General features: G+C 35.5%; 1 protein-coding gene across 4 annotated transcripts in view; it reads left to right on the top strand.

Moving 5' to 3' along the window:
- CNTN1 (contactin 1) overlaps positions 1-17,899 on the top strand; it is a 376,722-nt gene that overhangs the window by 197,543 nt on the left and 161,280 nt on the right. For all 4 annotated transcript variants that reach the window (XM_019934617.3, XM_073788827.1, XM_073788825.1 and 1 more), the window contains 3 exons: positions 7,550-7,685; positions 9,082-9,114; positions 17,547-17,679. In XM_019934617.3, the coding sequence (XP_019790176.1) occupies positions 7,625-7,685; positions 9,082-9,114; positions 17,547-17,679 (227 nt within the window). In that variant the 5' untranslated portion in view covers positions 7,550-7,624. The remainder of the gene's footprint in view (positions 1-7,549; positions 7,686-9,081; positions 9,115-17,546; positions 17,680-17,899) is intronic.

The following is a 17,899-nucleotide window of genomic DNA, read 5'->3' as shown; positions in this document are numbered from 1 at the left end:
AGCAGCACCAGTGCAAGAGAGGCTAGATCCAGTTCCTGCTATGGGCTGAGGTGCGTGCTGGGATGATCACAGGAAACTGGTCAGAATTTCAGGCAATTTTCAATCTACAGCCTCTGCACCACTCCTGGGAGTAAGAAAACATCTGCATGCACTCTTCACAAGAAAAATCTTGGTTTCTCATAGCCCTCTGGTAAGTCTCACAGGTTTTCAAACCAGCTAAGGGGACTCATCTCACCAGGGTCTGACTCCATGGCTGGGGTGCCTCATATGTGATTTGATCCCCGGGGAGGATCCTCAAGCCTGTGATATCCTCATTCCTCTTCTGTGTCCCCTGCTAGGGGCCTGGACCCTGATCGAATCATTTCTTTTCCCTTCCTACCTGATTTCCCTTCCTACCTGATGTGGATCTTTCTTTAAAGTTTCGGTTGTGGAAGAGCCTTTCTTGCCAGTCTCCAGGTTGTTTTCAGCAAGAGCTGTTCCATATGTAGATGTATTTTGATGTGTTCATGGTGGAAGGTCAGCCCAGCATCCTCCTGCCCTGTCATCTTGATCTCCTTCATAAACGGATTCTTATTAGTACACTGATGAGAAAGAGGTTGAGTGGAATCCCACATGTATATGTTTGAGTTTTAAATCTTGCTTGACAAAGCAGCCCCTCCCTTATTCATTGACTGAATCAATGATTTTGGGAATTGCAAATGAAGAAATCATATTGCATTATTTGCTTATTATTACTATATCTATTTTCCATTACCTTCTCAATTTTGTAATTTCAAGCAAAATAATTATGTAGTATTGGTACCATGTCAGTTCCATTGGGGAAATAGTTTAGAATCAGCAGGAACTTTCTGCATTTTCTTGAATTTCAAGAGATATCTAACCACACATACACATACTCCTGAAATGTGGGACAAAAATTCTGTTGGACTGTCAGTTTATTTATCATGTAAAAATGATGGTTTACTGAAACTATCCGAACAAAATGCATGACTACTTCAGTTATAATCTTGCATGACATCATGGGCTGGCAAGAAATATGTGCTATAAATATCACAAGCAGGGTTCCATTATTTTTAAGTCCTTCTGCAGGCATTACATCATTTTAGAAATAAACAAGTAATTAATTTAATCATAAGTCCAATTATCTAAAAATATGAGCATTCAGTTTTCTGTAAAATGCAAGGTGTGCTGTCAGCATGCAATAAATACCCATATCTTCAGAAAGCCTTTAAATATTTTTTCCCTCAGCAGCCTCCAAGTCATTAATTTCACAGTCTGATAATTTTATATTTATTGAAATGTATTTATTATATTGCTTTTCTTTTTACATATACTTCACACATAATCAAGTGGCAGGCTGCTTCAGCAGCTAAGGCAGTTGCAATCTGAAAACCATCACATTCTACCTGTTAGTTGAGCAGTGTATGACTCTATTCTGGGAAAGAAAGATAATGTTTATAATCATTTTCAGAAAATGTGGTGTCTTTCTTGGCTGTGTACTGTTATTCCTTGGCTTAAAACAGCATGCTCTTTAAATATTTTTACATCTGTAAGCTGCTAAAACACTGTTAAAAACTATTAGACTGAGACAATAATAATTTGATAATAGAGTTTAAAGAAGTCAGTATGAGGCTGGAGAAGACCATATAAAGTACGCAATTATATAGGTAGAGGGAGTTGTGTCTCCTATGTTTAAATTGTTTTTAATAATCTGAAAATTAACTGGAGCTGTAAAATATTGATATACAAATGCTTAATGTGTAGTATATACAGTATCTCCTTTCTAAAGGATAAGAAATTTTAAATATATAATATTCTTTTTTTAAAAGATTCCCATTTTTAAATTCATAACTGATTTTGGGACTTCCCTGGTGGTCCAGTGGTTAAGACTCCGTGCTTCCACTGCAGGGGACATGGGTTCAATCCCTGGTCAGGGAACTAAGATATCTTGTATGCTGTGTGGCACAGCCAAAAAAAAAAACAAACTAATTTTATTTCTGGAAAATTTTAGTTAATTTCACTTTAATGTTTTGACTTCTGTTATATACAGATGTCAAAGGGCTTTTACTTACACACATGTATCCATATGCATAAATAATTTACTCCTCACAACAATCTTCTGAAGAATGGACTTGGATTTCCATTCTACATACTGCATGACTGACACCTCAGGAAGATGAAGTGATGTGTTCAGCAAAGGCAGAATTTCAGATTGAGTCGAGGATAAAATGTCCCCTGGTTTTGTAGAGTAAGAGCTATTGATGTCTTTTCACCTAGAATCATCTGTGCTCAGCACCAACAAGCTTCTTCTATTTTCTGGAAACTGAACTTTATAACAAATATTCTTTAGAACCAGAGCAGAGTGATGAGTATCATAAGTAAAATTTTAGGTTAAATATTTTTTAACATGGCCTTTCATGAGCTGTGTTGAGGATAAATCAGAATACGTTCCTGATATCCCCCCAAATCTTTTTTCTTTCTGAAAGAGATGCGACAATTTGCCAATACATATTAGTATTTTCTCAGTATTTCTAAAATTTTGTTCTCTCTCAATGTAAATGCTTGAATAAGCATCAGTTCAATGAAATATTAGATTTATTGATATTGATGGAACAAACTTTGATTATACAGCAGCACTAAATACTTTGTGAATAATTGTTAGTGGCTAAATGTTTGTTAATGTACTGTTGAAACTTTTTTGAATAAAAAATGCATACATAGATATGGACCAAATTTCTCAAAGGAGAACCATAGCATCATCTAAAGTAAAGAGAGAAAGGTCAGAGAAAGAAAAGCATGGAAAGACAGAAGGGAGAATGAAGGAAGGGAATAGAGATTGTCACCCTGTGTTGCCTTATTATATTTTTTTTTGTTGTAGTTGTTTAAATACATGAGTAAGAAGAGATTTAGTAAACGATGTTGGAGAAAAGAAGTTAAGTTCTTTGGAAATTACTATAGTTGCAATACATGTTAGAAAAACACCAGTCACTGGACACCTATAGAGTTGTGATGGGTTTTGGGGGGAAGCATCTGCACGGCCTGGTGTAAGGCCTAGGCTGAGAGCAGCAGAAACCAGGGAGCTAGACAGCACAGTATGGCCTGGGGACAGGAATGCATACCCGGGTTCCAGGAGCTGGTCATTCTGTTCTTCTGGTTATTGAGAAGGAAAATGTTCACTCCTTTAACTGGCACATCTTCGTCCGACTTGTTTTCTTCCTATGCCACTTCACTTACTGCAACGTTTTCAGGCCCATGGGGGCTGGGATCTGTCTGTGGATTACTGAGTGGCAGGTCCTCAAGGGACAGTTAAGAAGAGCCATTTCTTCCACACTAGCAAGCATGGGCACAGCCTTGCTGCCTCTCTCCTCTACTGCACTGCTGAGAGGATAGGATCAGGAGTTACAGTGATGGGATAACTGGGGACACAAGAAAACAAATCAGCAGCAGAAAACAAATGGGTGCACAACATGCGAGAGATGCTTTTATACTGAAACAACAAGAAACCCATTAAATAAAATAAAATACGTTCTGCCAGAATGAGGACTCACTATCCTATTGAAATAGGCAATATTTTGGAGTGAAGGAAAAGATAGTGTGGCTCAAAATAATGAAAAATGTTTCCTTCTGACTAGAGTGAGCATATTGAAATCAGAAGACAGAGACTTCCAACACTCAATAAAGTGCATAATAAAAATGCTTTAAAATATTGCTGCTTAGAATATTCCTCTTCTAGAGTGTATTTATATGCAGCAATAATCCCTATCAAAGACCAGAGCCCCATTAAGAGATACTCCTTATTACCTATTGTCAGCATCCTATCCTTATTCTAAGGAATTAAAGTTTAATTTTGTTTGTGGCAAGTGTTTTGGAATACAGTTATGGAATGGTCCAGTCATTTCTTCATTTATTCAATAAATATATATCAAATGGCTTCTATGTGCCAGGCATTAGAGGCATAACAATAAACAATGACATGTTGTTTTCTCCTGCAGCCTGATGGACCTAAGATCTCGTAGAACAATAGTTAATATTTATCGAATACTTTCACAGTAAACATTTCACATTGCACAATCTTATGCAATGCTTGTAATAGTCCTATGAAATAGACATTTTTTTCATACTTTGTGCATGAGGAAAACTAGAGTCAGAGCTTGAGTGATTTGCCCAAAGTTACAAGCTAAATAATGGTTGAGCCAAACTTCAGACAAGGTCTGGCTGACTTCCCCAGATCTCTTTTTACTATGCCTTATCTCACTTTCCCATATACTGTGGGTGTTGTCTAAGAAGGAAATGTAAAATAATATCCTTGACCTAGAAACTCCTTCTGTACCTTATTTACAATTTCCTGAAATCACTTGCTCTGTGTAGACACAGCTAACCTTCCTTTAGACCTTCCCTCTTTCTTTCCCAGATTCCCTGTAGACTCAATGAGGTAAACAGACCAAAATCTCACTCACACAATTCATCAAAATTAATAATCTGAAGGATACTCTCACTGTAATTGTCCTTCATTTTTTTTTTTTTTTTTTTTTTTTTTTTTTTTGCGGTACGCGGGCCTGTCACTGTTGTGGCCTCTCCCGTTGCGGAGCACAGGCTCCGGACGCGCAGGCTCAGCGGCCATGGCTCACGGGCCCAGCCGCTCCGCGGCATGTGGGATCTTCCCAAACCGGCGCACGAACCTGTGTCCCCTGCATCGGCAGGCGGACTCTCAACCACTGCGCCACCAGCGAAGCCCCTGTCCTTCATTTTTACCTGATTCTTTTTCTTTCTGGTCAGTACTGCTTCCTCTACACACAATACAAAAACTGCAGCAGCATCCCTTGCTCTTACATTGAATATTATTAGTATGTAGAGTTACTGTTCAGAATTACTTTACAATTATCAATTTATAACAGTTTATTAATCGATAAATTTGAACTATTTAAAATCCAATAATTACTGCCACATTAAACCGAACATGCTTTGTAATTTGCAAAATGTTTGCAAATATATTATCTAAATTAATCTTTACAAAAAGAACTGTTTGACACAGCAGTTTTGGCACAGTTTATGTTTGCCTTTCTACCTTCCTCCTCATTAAAGGAACTTGTCCTAATAGTGTGCATAACTCAATGAAAGGAATTAGAAACCAATAGGCCAAGAAAATGCTGAAATGTACATTTTTCGAGACAAACTTTAGAAGACATAAACAATGTGCACAGGTTTCAATAATTTTAAATTAGGTTATATTTAAATATTAATGATAACAAAATAAAAAGCTAATATCCTTCCATAGATCATTTCATTGATTTCCCTGCCTCTTGAAGGATTTTTTTTTTTATTCTTCACATTTATTTACCTGTTTCTATTTCTCTCTGATCAGTTCTGCTTAGTAAAAGAAATAAAATAAAATTTAAATTTATAAGTGTAGATTTAATACAGTTTATAGAGATGTGTAGTTCTCACCTTCTTACATATGTCCAAGAGAAATAAATTGGTCATAAATCAATCCTGGCATTTAAAAATTATCTTTTGAATATTTTTCCTCTTTCAAAGATATTTTAAATATCTCCTGTTGCTAGGTTGACCCATTTCTGCTATGTTTTCTCTAAGAATTCAACTCAATTTCTTTCTAGAAATAAATGATTTTTCACTGTAAAATAACCTATACACCAAAAGGGACAAATATGTTTTTCCTGGTCCATGTAGTACCAACTAAATATTTTTACCAGTCTCTGCAAACGTTAGGATTCTGGCAAATTGGGGGGGGGGGGGTAAATATAGTTTTTAAATCCAACATATTAAAAAAAAATAAGTAATACCTTTAAATGTCATTATGATGCAACAAATAAGTACCATTTTATTTTTGCTGTTTTGGATAATATTTAAATATATTTATATATTGATTATCATAACATTACATATTTTCTTTTCAGAATTGCTTTTATGCTCTATCTTAAAATTTTACATTCTATTTTATGTCTTGCGTTTTTTCTATCCTATTTCTTATATATTCTTTGAAAACTTGATTTAATATCCTTTCAAATTGAAGGGCCTACTGTGTCCCAATTGAAGAAGTCTCTTTCTAATGCCCTGGAACATTAAAAAATTTGTTATACCTCCACCATAATGCCCTGCCTGTCACCACCAGGCCCATTCCCACTGTGATGTATTTTACAATGCTTTTTTTTTTTTTTTTGAGATACGCGGGCCTCTCACTGCTGTGGCCTCTCCTGTTGCAGAGCACAGGCTCCTGACGCGCAGGCTCAGCGGCCATGGCTCACGGGCCTAGTCGCTCCGCGGCATGTGGGATCTTCCCGGACTGGGGCACGAACCCGTGTCCCCTGCATCGGCAGGCGGACTCTCAACCACTGCACCACCAGGGAAGCCCTGCAATGCTTTTAATTAAAATTAGCAACATGCTTTCAAGTTTAATAGCATGTAGATCCAAAAAAGTTTCACTGCACTGACTTGTGTACACATAAGTGTTCCTATTGATCTGTGAAATTCTTAAGGGTAAGCAGACTATGTCTTTCTTACAGATTCCTTTATCTGTATGCTTGGTCGCAGATGGATTTACAAAGAAGATGATGAAGCTTAAGTCATGGGACCCCTCACTTACATGGGGCTATTTCAACGTTCTGAAACCTCACCAGTATAATCACGTGGTCATAAGTTTTTGCAGAATTTATAAAAGCAAAATATTTTATTTAGACTGTTGCATAGTTTCATAGCTTAGTTTATATTATTAATTTTATCTTTTTATCTTTAAAGATGGTTCTCCAAATTTTAAAGATTTGGCCACACAAAACCTAGATTCTTCCTTATAAGGAGTAATTATTTACTTTCTGTTAAATGAATAAAAGAAAGAAATGAAGAAGGGGAAAGGGAATGAATATATTATTAATCAATACATTTTAATGTCTAAAAATTAGCATTTCTGGCAAAATTTTTCCATAAGCCACCAACAGGCAATGCTAACGTATAACTCTTGTACAGTGTCTATGCATTTACAAAGCCCTTATACAAATATATCTTTTATTAAATCTTTCTACCAGCCCTTCAAGTAAATTTAATCTTCAATTTAAATAATTGACATTGAAATGTTCACAGCTGTGCTATTTGTAAAAAACATATTACTATGCTCAATTATTAAAAAGTTAAAAACTAAAACATATGAATTGAGTGACATGCTCATGTTTCTTACCATGTCAATACTGGGAGGCAGCTGAAGCCCTGATGCAGAATCTACTCTTTTCATTACAACATGGGGTTTACAAATGTACATAAAAAAACTAAAACATTCTACAAATAAGAAATATAAAATAGGGGCTTCCCTGGTGGCACAGTGGTTGAGAGTCCGCCTGCCGATGCAGGGGACACGGGTTCGTGCCGAGGTCTGCGTACTGCAAAAAAAAAAAAAAAAAAAAAAAGAAATATAAAATAAAATAGAATTGGTAATATTGTTGACCCCAAATGATGAACATTTTCCCTTCCTTTTCTTCCCTTTTCCTTCTCTTCTTTCTCTTTTCTTTTCTTCTCTTCTCTTCTCTCTCATCTTTTTATGCAGGTGTTTAATATTCTCCAACTGCCATAAAGTTAAAGCTTTTTTTGAAAATTGAACCTAACCTCTACTGAACACAAGATGAAAATGTGGTTGCTGGTCAATCACCTTGTGATTGTATCTTTTACAACCTGTCTATCAGGTAAGAAATATCCTTTGTATAATCTCCAAAAATTATGCCAATGTAAACAATATGCTGTTCACTTCATTGAATCTGATGTATAAAGTTAGAATTAATATTTTCTTTTGACACCTGGGTCAGACAAGTAAATTCATATATATTAAGGTTGGCCCTTGTTTTCTTTTCTTTTTTTTTTTTTTAGTTTCAATTAAAATTCACAAGATTTAGTTAATCAGTCTTATATAGTGATGTGCTGGTAAATGTTTAAAATCTGGATCTCTGGGAGGAAAAGAAAAATCCCTGCTGTGTAGCATTTGCCAATTCCTATAGAGTAAGTCATCCTACTATTCTCAATTTCGACTTGAAATCATTTAATGTGGTGGCAGAAAAGATATGTAGCAGCTCACCATTATACAGTATGTTCACTATATAATTATAATAGACTTAACCTCATTAGCATACATAAAAGTAAAATACAGTAAAATAATTAGAAAATAATGGATTTTAAGCTTTTGTTACCTTTGTTCTTTTTTATTTATAAGTTAATATAATTTAATTTTTATTATTGGCTGGTCAATCTTATGAAAAACAATTCAGAAATAATCTACAGTGTATTCAGGGACTTAATAACAAAGCAGTTTTAAGAATGCTATAGTTTTAGGACAAACAAATACTATATTTCTATCTTTCAAAGACAAATGTGAAAGATTCAGAAATATTTTCTACAAGGAGAGGTACGTTGTATTTTTATCTGAAGCAGCATGTTTTCTACAATCAGTTTTTTCTGATACCTTTGTCTCAATTACCTTAGGTCAGTGCTTGTTGAGTTGTTATTAAGTTCAAGACTTAGTTGGATATCATTTTTTCATTTATCAGTCCCCCTTGATTGCTTTAATGATGAACTTGATAGGCATCTTATTGTATTTCTTATGTATTATTAAGGGAATAAAAAAGTTATTTTAATTTTGGGAGTAATTTTTATTATGATGACTTCAAAATCAAGAAAAATATAATAATTTTATCAGTACTTAAGAATTTTAATGACATTGATATAACCACATAATTATACACACACACATATATAATTATATGCTTATATATTATATAAATATAAGAAAGAAAAATTTTGTGGTAAGGTTATTATTGCTGTATTACCTTTACGAATAAAATAAAACAAAAATAATCTTATTAGTACTGAAAATCCATACTAATTCTGTTGACCATAAATTTTAGTGCTACAACTATAAAATTGCAAAGACAAGAAATAAATATTTGCAAAGATATGGTGATACTTCAGCCTTAATAGTGAAAGGCCAGTAACCTTATTTCATTAACTAATATCTCAGTTATCTGAGTAATGTTTGAGACCACAACCTGAAGAGTTGGGGATTAAGTTTTTTTCTTTTTTTCTTTTTAGAGTTTACATGGCACAGAAGGTATGGTCATGGAGGTAAGTTGATGAAAGGGTTAATTTTTAAATAGCTTTCCTCAAATAAATCATATTTCATCCTGCTTTAAGCTATTAATTCTTCAAACTTCAAGCAAGTGATTAATGTTAGAGCACTTGGAAATTTTGTAAGATGATTTATCTAGGGTCTTCAGGCAACTTGTTTGATTGCCAGAATGAATGAATGGATACACCACGAACAAATATCCAACTAGAAGATTGTAGCAGATGGAATATATTCAACACAACCTGTATTTTTTCCTGCATGCTTTGTAACAATCCTATGCTACTAAACTTTGAAGCAATATTTTCAATATTGTAAAAATCTAGCTTATTTTGAAAGCCTCCTGCTTTGCTGCACACATCTCTTTAACTAAAGTTAATGAACTTGGAACCTTAAGATTCAGTTTAATTAGAAACCAAAGACCTTGCAAAATTTATTGTTTATTTTTTATTGAATATAATTAGCAATCCTGCTAGTTTAGATTCTATTTCAACCACTGAACAGTTCTTGCCAGAAATATAGGCAATATAGTAGACTGCAAAAAAAGAGAATCTAGAGTAAGGCCAGCCTGCATTTACATAGTCAACCTGGTATTCACTAGTTATGTGATCTTGTGCAAATTATTCAACTTCTATGAGACTCAAGTTTCCAACATGTAACAATCACAGGATTCTTGTGAGAACTAAAAAAATAATGTGACAGGGCTTCCCTGGTGGCGCAGTGTTTGGGAGTCCACCTTCCGATGCAGGGGACACGGGTTCGTGCCCCGGTCCGGGAAGATCCCACATGCCGTGGAGTGGCTAGGCCTGTGAGCCATGGCTGCTGAGCCTGTGCGTCTGGAGCCTGTGCTCCGCAACGGGAGAGGCCACAACTGTGAGAGGCCTGCGTACCGCAAAAAAATAAAAAATAAAAAATAATAATGTGACAATAGCTTCCAGCACAGTGACATACATAGTAAGTGCTCAGTAAACATAGTAAAACTGGTAACCAATAAAAGCCACAGCACAGTGGTAGGAGAATGAATAATTAGGAAGAATCACTGAGCAACCAATGCAACAACTTCCATGCCAAAGCAAGATATTCATGCCAGAGTGGGTCTGAATTTCCGTCTGTAGGGAATTAAGAAAAAGGACAGTCCTAGCATGAAGCACATCAAAGCTATTTCTGTTTCCTCCTTGTGAGTTAGAAATAACATTTAGGCTATATAAAGATCAGTGAGATATGTTTCTTGACTTCAAGAACCTTACATATAATAGGGAATAATAAAAGGAAGATTAACAGATTTATAAGAGAAATAAGCATTTTAAAACAATTACTTTGAGGAATAAATGAGTATTTAATGATGGAGCTAGTAGGTAAGGGAAACTCGAAGTATTTCAATTATTAGAAATGGAGCTAATTCTTAGAGGCAGTGGCACAAATAAAGTGCAGATGTGGGCAAATATGGGCTGTGTTAGATCACTAATTCAAAGAACTCTTGTTCTGCAGGATGTTAGTAGGACTTCATTGTCAAGTAAATTTGAGAAAGGCTAGTTCATAAAAGTTCAACAGTTTATTATTAAGTGTAATATATGTATTAGTTTCCTTGGACAGCTATAGCTATAATAACGTGCCACCAACTGGGTGGCTTAGAACAACAGAAATTTATTGTCTCACAGTTCTAAAAGTCCCAAACCAAGGAGATATCAGGGTCATGCTTCTGCTAAAACCTGTAGGGGAAAGCTCCTTCCTCGCCTCTTTCAGCTTCTGGTATCCCCATCATTCCTTGGCTTGTGGCAGCATACATAGGTAGACATAAGGTAGGTGTGGACAGATGCCTAGATAGTTATGCAAAACACAGTATCTAGGGCTTCAGGGTTGGACCATAGGTCAAGGAAATGGTTGCCATCAAGAAATGTGATAGGCTCTTCTTAGGCAGGTAATGCCATGCTAAGGAAAATTTAGTCAACTTAACCATTCTGCTAACCAGATCCTAATCTTCCTTCTAATTATTGGATTTCTGCACATTCTCAAGGCCAACTCCTTATATTTTAGTTATGATAAATTACTGCAATGTTAACTATTACCCGTGAGACTAAAGAATTAGGGCACCAGAGTATTCAAAGCCTAAGCCCTAAATGTCCTTGTTCTCTTATCAGTGGGGAACGATTGACAATGAAGACAAGAAGCATGCTTTGAGACAATTTAAATATTGTTTCATTTGGAGGGTTTATTGTATTTCAAGAGAGCCTACAATACTCCCTATCCCATAACCACTGTAGCATTGTAAATATTGTAAAAATTCTAATATTAGACTGCGTTAAAATTTTGTTTTCATCGCTTTTTTCTAATAGATTTTTTTCCTGAGAATCTTATTACAGCATACTCATATAAAATTATGTTTGAAAACTATCAGATTGAGATGACATATTACAGAGTGAGAAATAGGATTTGATTCATAATGAATATAAAATGAATAAAAAATAACTCTCAAAAAAAAATAACTCTCAAGCACAGATAGTAATTATACTTTCAATTTCCAGAGATAAAATAGGATAGCAAGGTTACAGTGGACCATCTCTATATAGTGAGAGGTGAAGTAATACCATTTAAGATCATACAACTAAGTGATTACACTAACCATGAAACTGAGAATGCTACTGAAAAAAGCAGCAGTTTTTGCCTGTTGCTCACATCTGTGAATTTGACAGCAAATATTCATACATGATTTCTTTTTTTCTGTTAATCTTCTTGATCAGATTTAAGAAATGAACTTACTTCTGCAATATATTACCACTATATGGTAGAAAATACACAAATTTGCATTGAGCAGATCAAAAGAAGAGTGAAGTGCTGTCTTCAATTAGCTTGAGAAGTCATCTATATAATTGTGTGCTCCTTTTTAGAAGAATATATCCAGTACAAAAAAGAGCATGTGTTTTAAAAATAATCTTATTTTTTTTAACATATTATCCATGTGTTTCTTGTACCCTTTAAGCCCATAATACTTCCAAAGCATGATCATTTGTCATCTAATTATTTCCATGGCCCTAGAAGAAAAGCAATGGATGGCTTAATTCTTGTTAATGGAGATTATAATGCTTATATTAATGGATCCTTTGCTGAACCTTGTGTTGTATTCCCCCTGAAAGTTCTTTTTCCTTGATCTGGGCTCCCTAGCTGAGCTAACAGAGCAATGAGCTCAGGTAGTATTCAAGGGAGTTATGAAGTTCACATTCAGAAGTTCACACTGAGCATGCCACAACAATTCAAAACCTTGTGTTGAGTGATTTATCTTCCCAGAGCCCAAATATGTTCTCAAAATAAAATGTATAGAGTAATTGGTAAACCACCTAATGGAATATTATGCATTATTTTAATCAGGCTCGAAAATTTTACAAAAGCTAGAAATGCACATTTATAATATATACTGAGTAGAAACACTAATGTGATGTGGTGTGTCATATTCTGCTTTTTGATCTAGAAAGTGGGCAAAGGGAAATATCTTAAATGTAATATTTTCTCAAGTGAAAAATAAATTAAATATTTTATTGGAAATTAGCTTCATATTTTTATCCCTTAAATGTTTTGTTGTCTCTTCCTATAAAGGGCAGATGGAAGCGGAGTACTAGAAAATATCTGCATATAATTTTGGAAAAGCACTTGTCATTGAGAAAAAATAGCTTGGGGCACTGATAATATACAGTTTGGCCTATAAACTTCAACCCAGCTCATACCAAAAGTGTTTTATTTTTACATCTATCCTTTGAGGGATTGCCTATCAATAGATATAGTCCCATCATTATTAACATGTGGCATTCCATTATTTTCAATGGAAATATTCATTGCTGGTATCTTTTCCAGAAAAACAAAAAAAAACTAAGCATTATGATCATGATGAAGAAACTATAAACAATATTTTCAGTTTACTAAAAGATGACCGATTTTTATCTCAAAGGCATATACCTTAAAATCATAGAGTCAGAAAGTATGTTGGTAGATGCCAGGGGCCAGGAGGTGGGGGGGTGGAGAGGGCGAATGGGGAGTTGTTAGTGTTTAACAGGGACAAAGTTTCAGCTTAGGAAGGTGAAAAATTCAGGAGACAGATGATTGTGAGAGTTGCACAACAGTGTGAATGTACTTAGTGCCACTGAACTGTACAGTTAAATATGGTTAAAATAGTATGTTTTATACTATGTGACTTACCACAATAAAAAAATATTAAGAAATAAAATAAAGTAAAAATGAAAAAAGATACACTATCAAAAAATATGCATTTTATGAAAATATGCAAATCTACTAATCTCTACCTCCATATTGATGTATGTTTATGTGCAACTGTCTTTGTTGTATTTCAAAGCACTGTACAGTACTTTAAATAATCAAGGCAACTTGGAATGAACAAAACTCACTTTATTTCAAAGTGATAAAAGTAGTTATTTCAAGAAGGCTAATAAAATTATAAATTAAATTGAGAATTCAGAATTATTACAAACCCAATACTGGCACTACCAGACGGCACTCTAGAAGCAGGTGCTAGCAGGCCAGGATTAACTATTTCTACATTGGAAATACAATACTGTTGAAGAATCTTTAGGTAATGAAACCCTGCACCTATTGAGATGAGTTCAAATTTTGTGAAATAGTGTGTAATCACCATTATTAAACGAAGTAGATACTTAATTAAGTTGACAGTCTTTTCAATTTGCTGCTTAATGCAAAATTTTCCGATGCAAGTTGGAGTCGACCTAAAGAAAAATCCCTAACCTTAAAGACCTGAAATTCTATTAAAAGTGTCTTTCATAGGGGACTTCCCTGGTGGCACAGTGGTTAAGAATCTACCTGCCAATGCAAGGGACAGAGGTTCGAGCCCTGGTCCTGGAGGATCCCACATGCCACGGGGCAACTAACATGTGCCACAACTACTGAGCCTGCGCTCTAGAGCCTGCTAGCCATAACTACTGAGCCCACGGTCCACAACTACTGAAGCCTGTGCACCTAGAGCCCGTGCTCCGCAACAAGAGAAACTACCGCAATGAGAAGCCTGTGCACCGCAACAAAGAATAGCCTCCACTCACTGCAGCTAGAGAAAGCCCACATGCAGCAACGAAGAACCAAGGCAGCCAAAAATGAATGAATTAATTAATTTTAAAAATAAATTTTTTAAAACAGTGTCTTTCACAGAGCATAACTTTTAAATTTTAATAAAGTCCAACTTATCAAATTTTTTTCTTTCATGGATCATGCTTTTGGCATTATATCTCAAAACTTCACCATATGCAAAGTCAGAATCAAGTCATTGACTGAATTAAGGACAACCAACACCTCAACAGATGACCAACAGCCTCACAGATGACCATCTAAAATTCTTATGCTGCCACTGATGTAACAAATGGAAACTCAAGATCTAATCCAGTGCAGATCAGGGGGTTTCTGCTTAAATTATATGCATAATTGCACCAAACATCCATTCCTCTTTAAATTTGATGATCTTTTCTATTAGTAATGATAGTAATACCATAATCATCAGGCTTGTATATAAATACAATGTACTTAGAAGATATTCATGAGCTTTAAACTCCCCTAAACACTTTATTTTTAGTATTCTAAATATTTAGTCTATTTAGGTATTTTTTTTTAATTGTTCAAAAAATTTCATACTAAACTCATAATTCATCAGGGCGTAAAGTGAGAATAGAAGTCATCTTACCTTCCAGAAGAGAATCAAAATATGTTAATAAAATTGAACTCCTCTGCTTGTCTTTGTAAGCTTTTTTGTTTTTTTTTGGGGGGGGGGCGGAGTTGGGAAGAAACAACAGACTCTCCAGGGCAGCAGTGTTACTAAATTGCTCCAGTCAGAAAAGCTGTGCAACTGGGAGAGATTCAAGGAAGAGCTTATGAGATTGTCCAAGTGGGAAGAAAAAATAGCATATGATTTTTACCATAGATAAGCACAAGGTCGTTTCTTTCAGAGATTAGAATATCTAGACCCTACATCCAAACGAAGGTCTAGTTATCAGGGATTTGGGTTTCATTCCTCATTTTTCTCTGGTGTGCTATTATATCCTGAAAGGCCAGAAAACATTGGCCATCATCAGGAAAATTATAGAAGCAAAGCAGAAAACATTATATGCATTTCTAGTTTTTATAACCTCAGGGATATGGAACTAGACACAGCTCAGAGCAGGACTTCAAGAGCATTAGCAGAAGACTTCTGTGAACACCTTGCACTCATTGTCTTACTTATGGCTGCAGTAGGCCTGTGAAGTCCTTAGGGCATGTGCCCCTATTCCTTTCTTTTTTTTAAACTGTAGATACCATGTAGAACAAACTTATATAAAACAACGGCTAGAACACTGCACAGCTGGAGCTAAATCCCAGTTTCTCTGGTTCCTCCAATTCTGATCCAGCAATTTATCTGCGGTCTGAAATAGAATGGTGGTTTTGGAATGTAACTAAGGTCTATAAATTCTTGAATGGCAATTTCAGCAAATTCCAACTAAAAATGAGGCTTCTCCCTTTGAAATATTTCAGGTCAGTTTAGAAAAATTAATGCTTCATACTGGGAGAAACTAACTGAAGGTTTTTGTTAGTCATCTATGTACACAGAAATATGTATTGACATAATGCTTATGGCACCATAGCTACAAGAATGAATAAAATTTGGCCCCTGAAGTTTTTGGAATTAGTCTAAGAGATGATATACATAAGATATTTAAATTAAATTTTGAAAGCATTGGCAAATTCATGAGAATCAGTAGTTATTGATTACTGACTACACGGGTTGTCTCAATGTAATTCTCACAATAGTCCAATGAGATAGATTTTATTATTATCCACATTTTATAAAGCATGATATTGAGTCTTGGAGACATTAAATAATTTTTCCAAAAGCACTGCTAAACAGTACTAAAGCAAGCTTTAAAAGACGTAATTAAACTTCTTGTTAAGAGAAACTGGGAGAAAGCTTTTATCCTTAAGTTTGATGTTAGAACAACCAAAATTTCAGTGTAGCATTTGCCTTACACTCTCTCTTAAAAAGTAAATTGGAGGAGTGAACCATAGCTTTTGATCAAGCAGAGACATTACAATGATCCCATGTAAGACTATTCCTCATTTCTAGTCATATACATCAGTATTAATTCATTTGGGGTATATGGCTCTTAGCTGTGCTCTGTAAATGGTGCCACACTGATGACATGGGAGTGAATCTCTTCTCCTCATCCTGCTATGATGTGTCACACCTGCCCTTCAGAGAGGATACACAGTCAGGAACAACTGCTTCTCAACACTATTTTTGTGGTAGATTTTTTTTGTGTGTGTGGTAGATTTTGTGGTATTTTTGTGGTAGATTTTAAATGAGTTGGCCAGATCCCATATCATGTAATTAGTTTACTGATTGTTCTAGATGTTGCTAAGTACTAGTGCTGGTCACATGTTTAAAGACAAAAACAAAAATTAAACAAGAACTGACCCCCAAAAAGGACTCATTTCCCCAGAGCATCTAGAAATTCATTCGTTATGTTGTTCAAAAGTTGTTAAGTACCTAGTATGTTCCAGACCTGTCCCCAGGCATCTGCAATCTAGTGAAACAGAAAGTTGTATCAAGAATCACAGCAGGTGTGTTAAGTGTCATAAGCCTGATAGGGAGTTATGAGAACATAAATGAGGACCAACTAAAGCTAGGAGGGGTTGGAGAGGTGGCTTCGTGAAGGAACTAACGCTATGACTAAATCATAAAGGAGTGTACAAAGTTTTTTTTTTTTTTAGATTTAAACTTTTTTTTCTTTTTTTCTAATTTATTTATTTATTTTTGGCTACATTGGGTCTTTGTTGCCGTGCACGGGCTTTCTCTAGTCGCGGTGAGCAGGGGCTACTCTTTGTTGTGGCGCTCGGGCTTCTCATTGCGGTGGCTTCTCTTGTTGCGGAGCGCCGGCTCTAGGCGTATGGGCTTCAGTAGTCGTGGCACGTGGGCTCAGTAGTTGTGGCTCACGGACCTAGTTGCTCTGCAGCATGTGGGATCTTCCCAGACCAGGGCTCGAACCCATGTCCCCTGCATTGGCAGGGAGATTCTCAACAACTGCGCCACCAGGGATTCCAGGAGTGTACAAATTTTGATAAGAGGAGAAAAGTCAGATGGTGATTCCAGAAAGAGGAAAAGTATGTGCAAAGTGTCAGAGGCATAGAAAGCATGACTTGCGTGAGGAGCCGTAAATAGTGAAGCATGGCACCGCAGAGTGCTTTTGGAGAAATGCTGAGAGATGGGCAGAAAAGAATTTTGAATAAAGAACCTGAACATTTTCCTCAAGATTATAGTGGCAAATATCTTTGGTTTGAATGAAAATGGAGATTCCATGTTTCTGACCTTTTTTTCAAAAAGCTTTTTAATGTACCCAAATTATCTTTGATTTGTAAAATAGAACAATATAAAATAATTGTATTTTTCTTATAGTTTCTGAGGAAGACAAAGGATTTGGACCAATTTTTGAAGAACAACCAATCAATACCATTTATCCAGAGGAGTCACCGGAAGGAAAAGTTTCACTAAACTGTAGGGCACGAGCCAGCCCTTTCCCAGTTTACAAGTAATGTACCTCATTGCTCTTTTCAGAAAGAAGTGTTGGACTAAAGATTACAGATCAGCATCTATGACCCTGTATCTATAGAGAAAGCTATGGCATAAAGCTTTCTACGAAGTCCAGGAACATTAACAAAAATATTGTCATACAGGTTATTTTTTTAAAGTTGTTAATACCCAAATAGATAGTTTTCGCAAATATATGCAAATAATTCACTTCCTATTTC

This window comes from Tursiops truncatus, chromosome 11 (genome assembly GCF_011762595.2).
Source record: "Tursiops truncatus isolate mTurTru1 chromosome 11, mTurTru1.mat.Y, whole genome shotgun sequence".
In the NCBI taxonomy this organism is placed as follows: domain Eukaryota; kingdom Metazoa; phylum Chordata; class Mammalia; order Artiodactyla; family Delphinidae; genus Tursiops; species Tursiops truncatus.
This window is presented reverse-complemented; position numbering and strand designations above follow the sequence as displayed.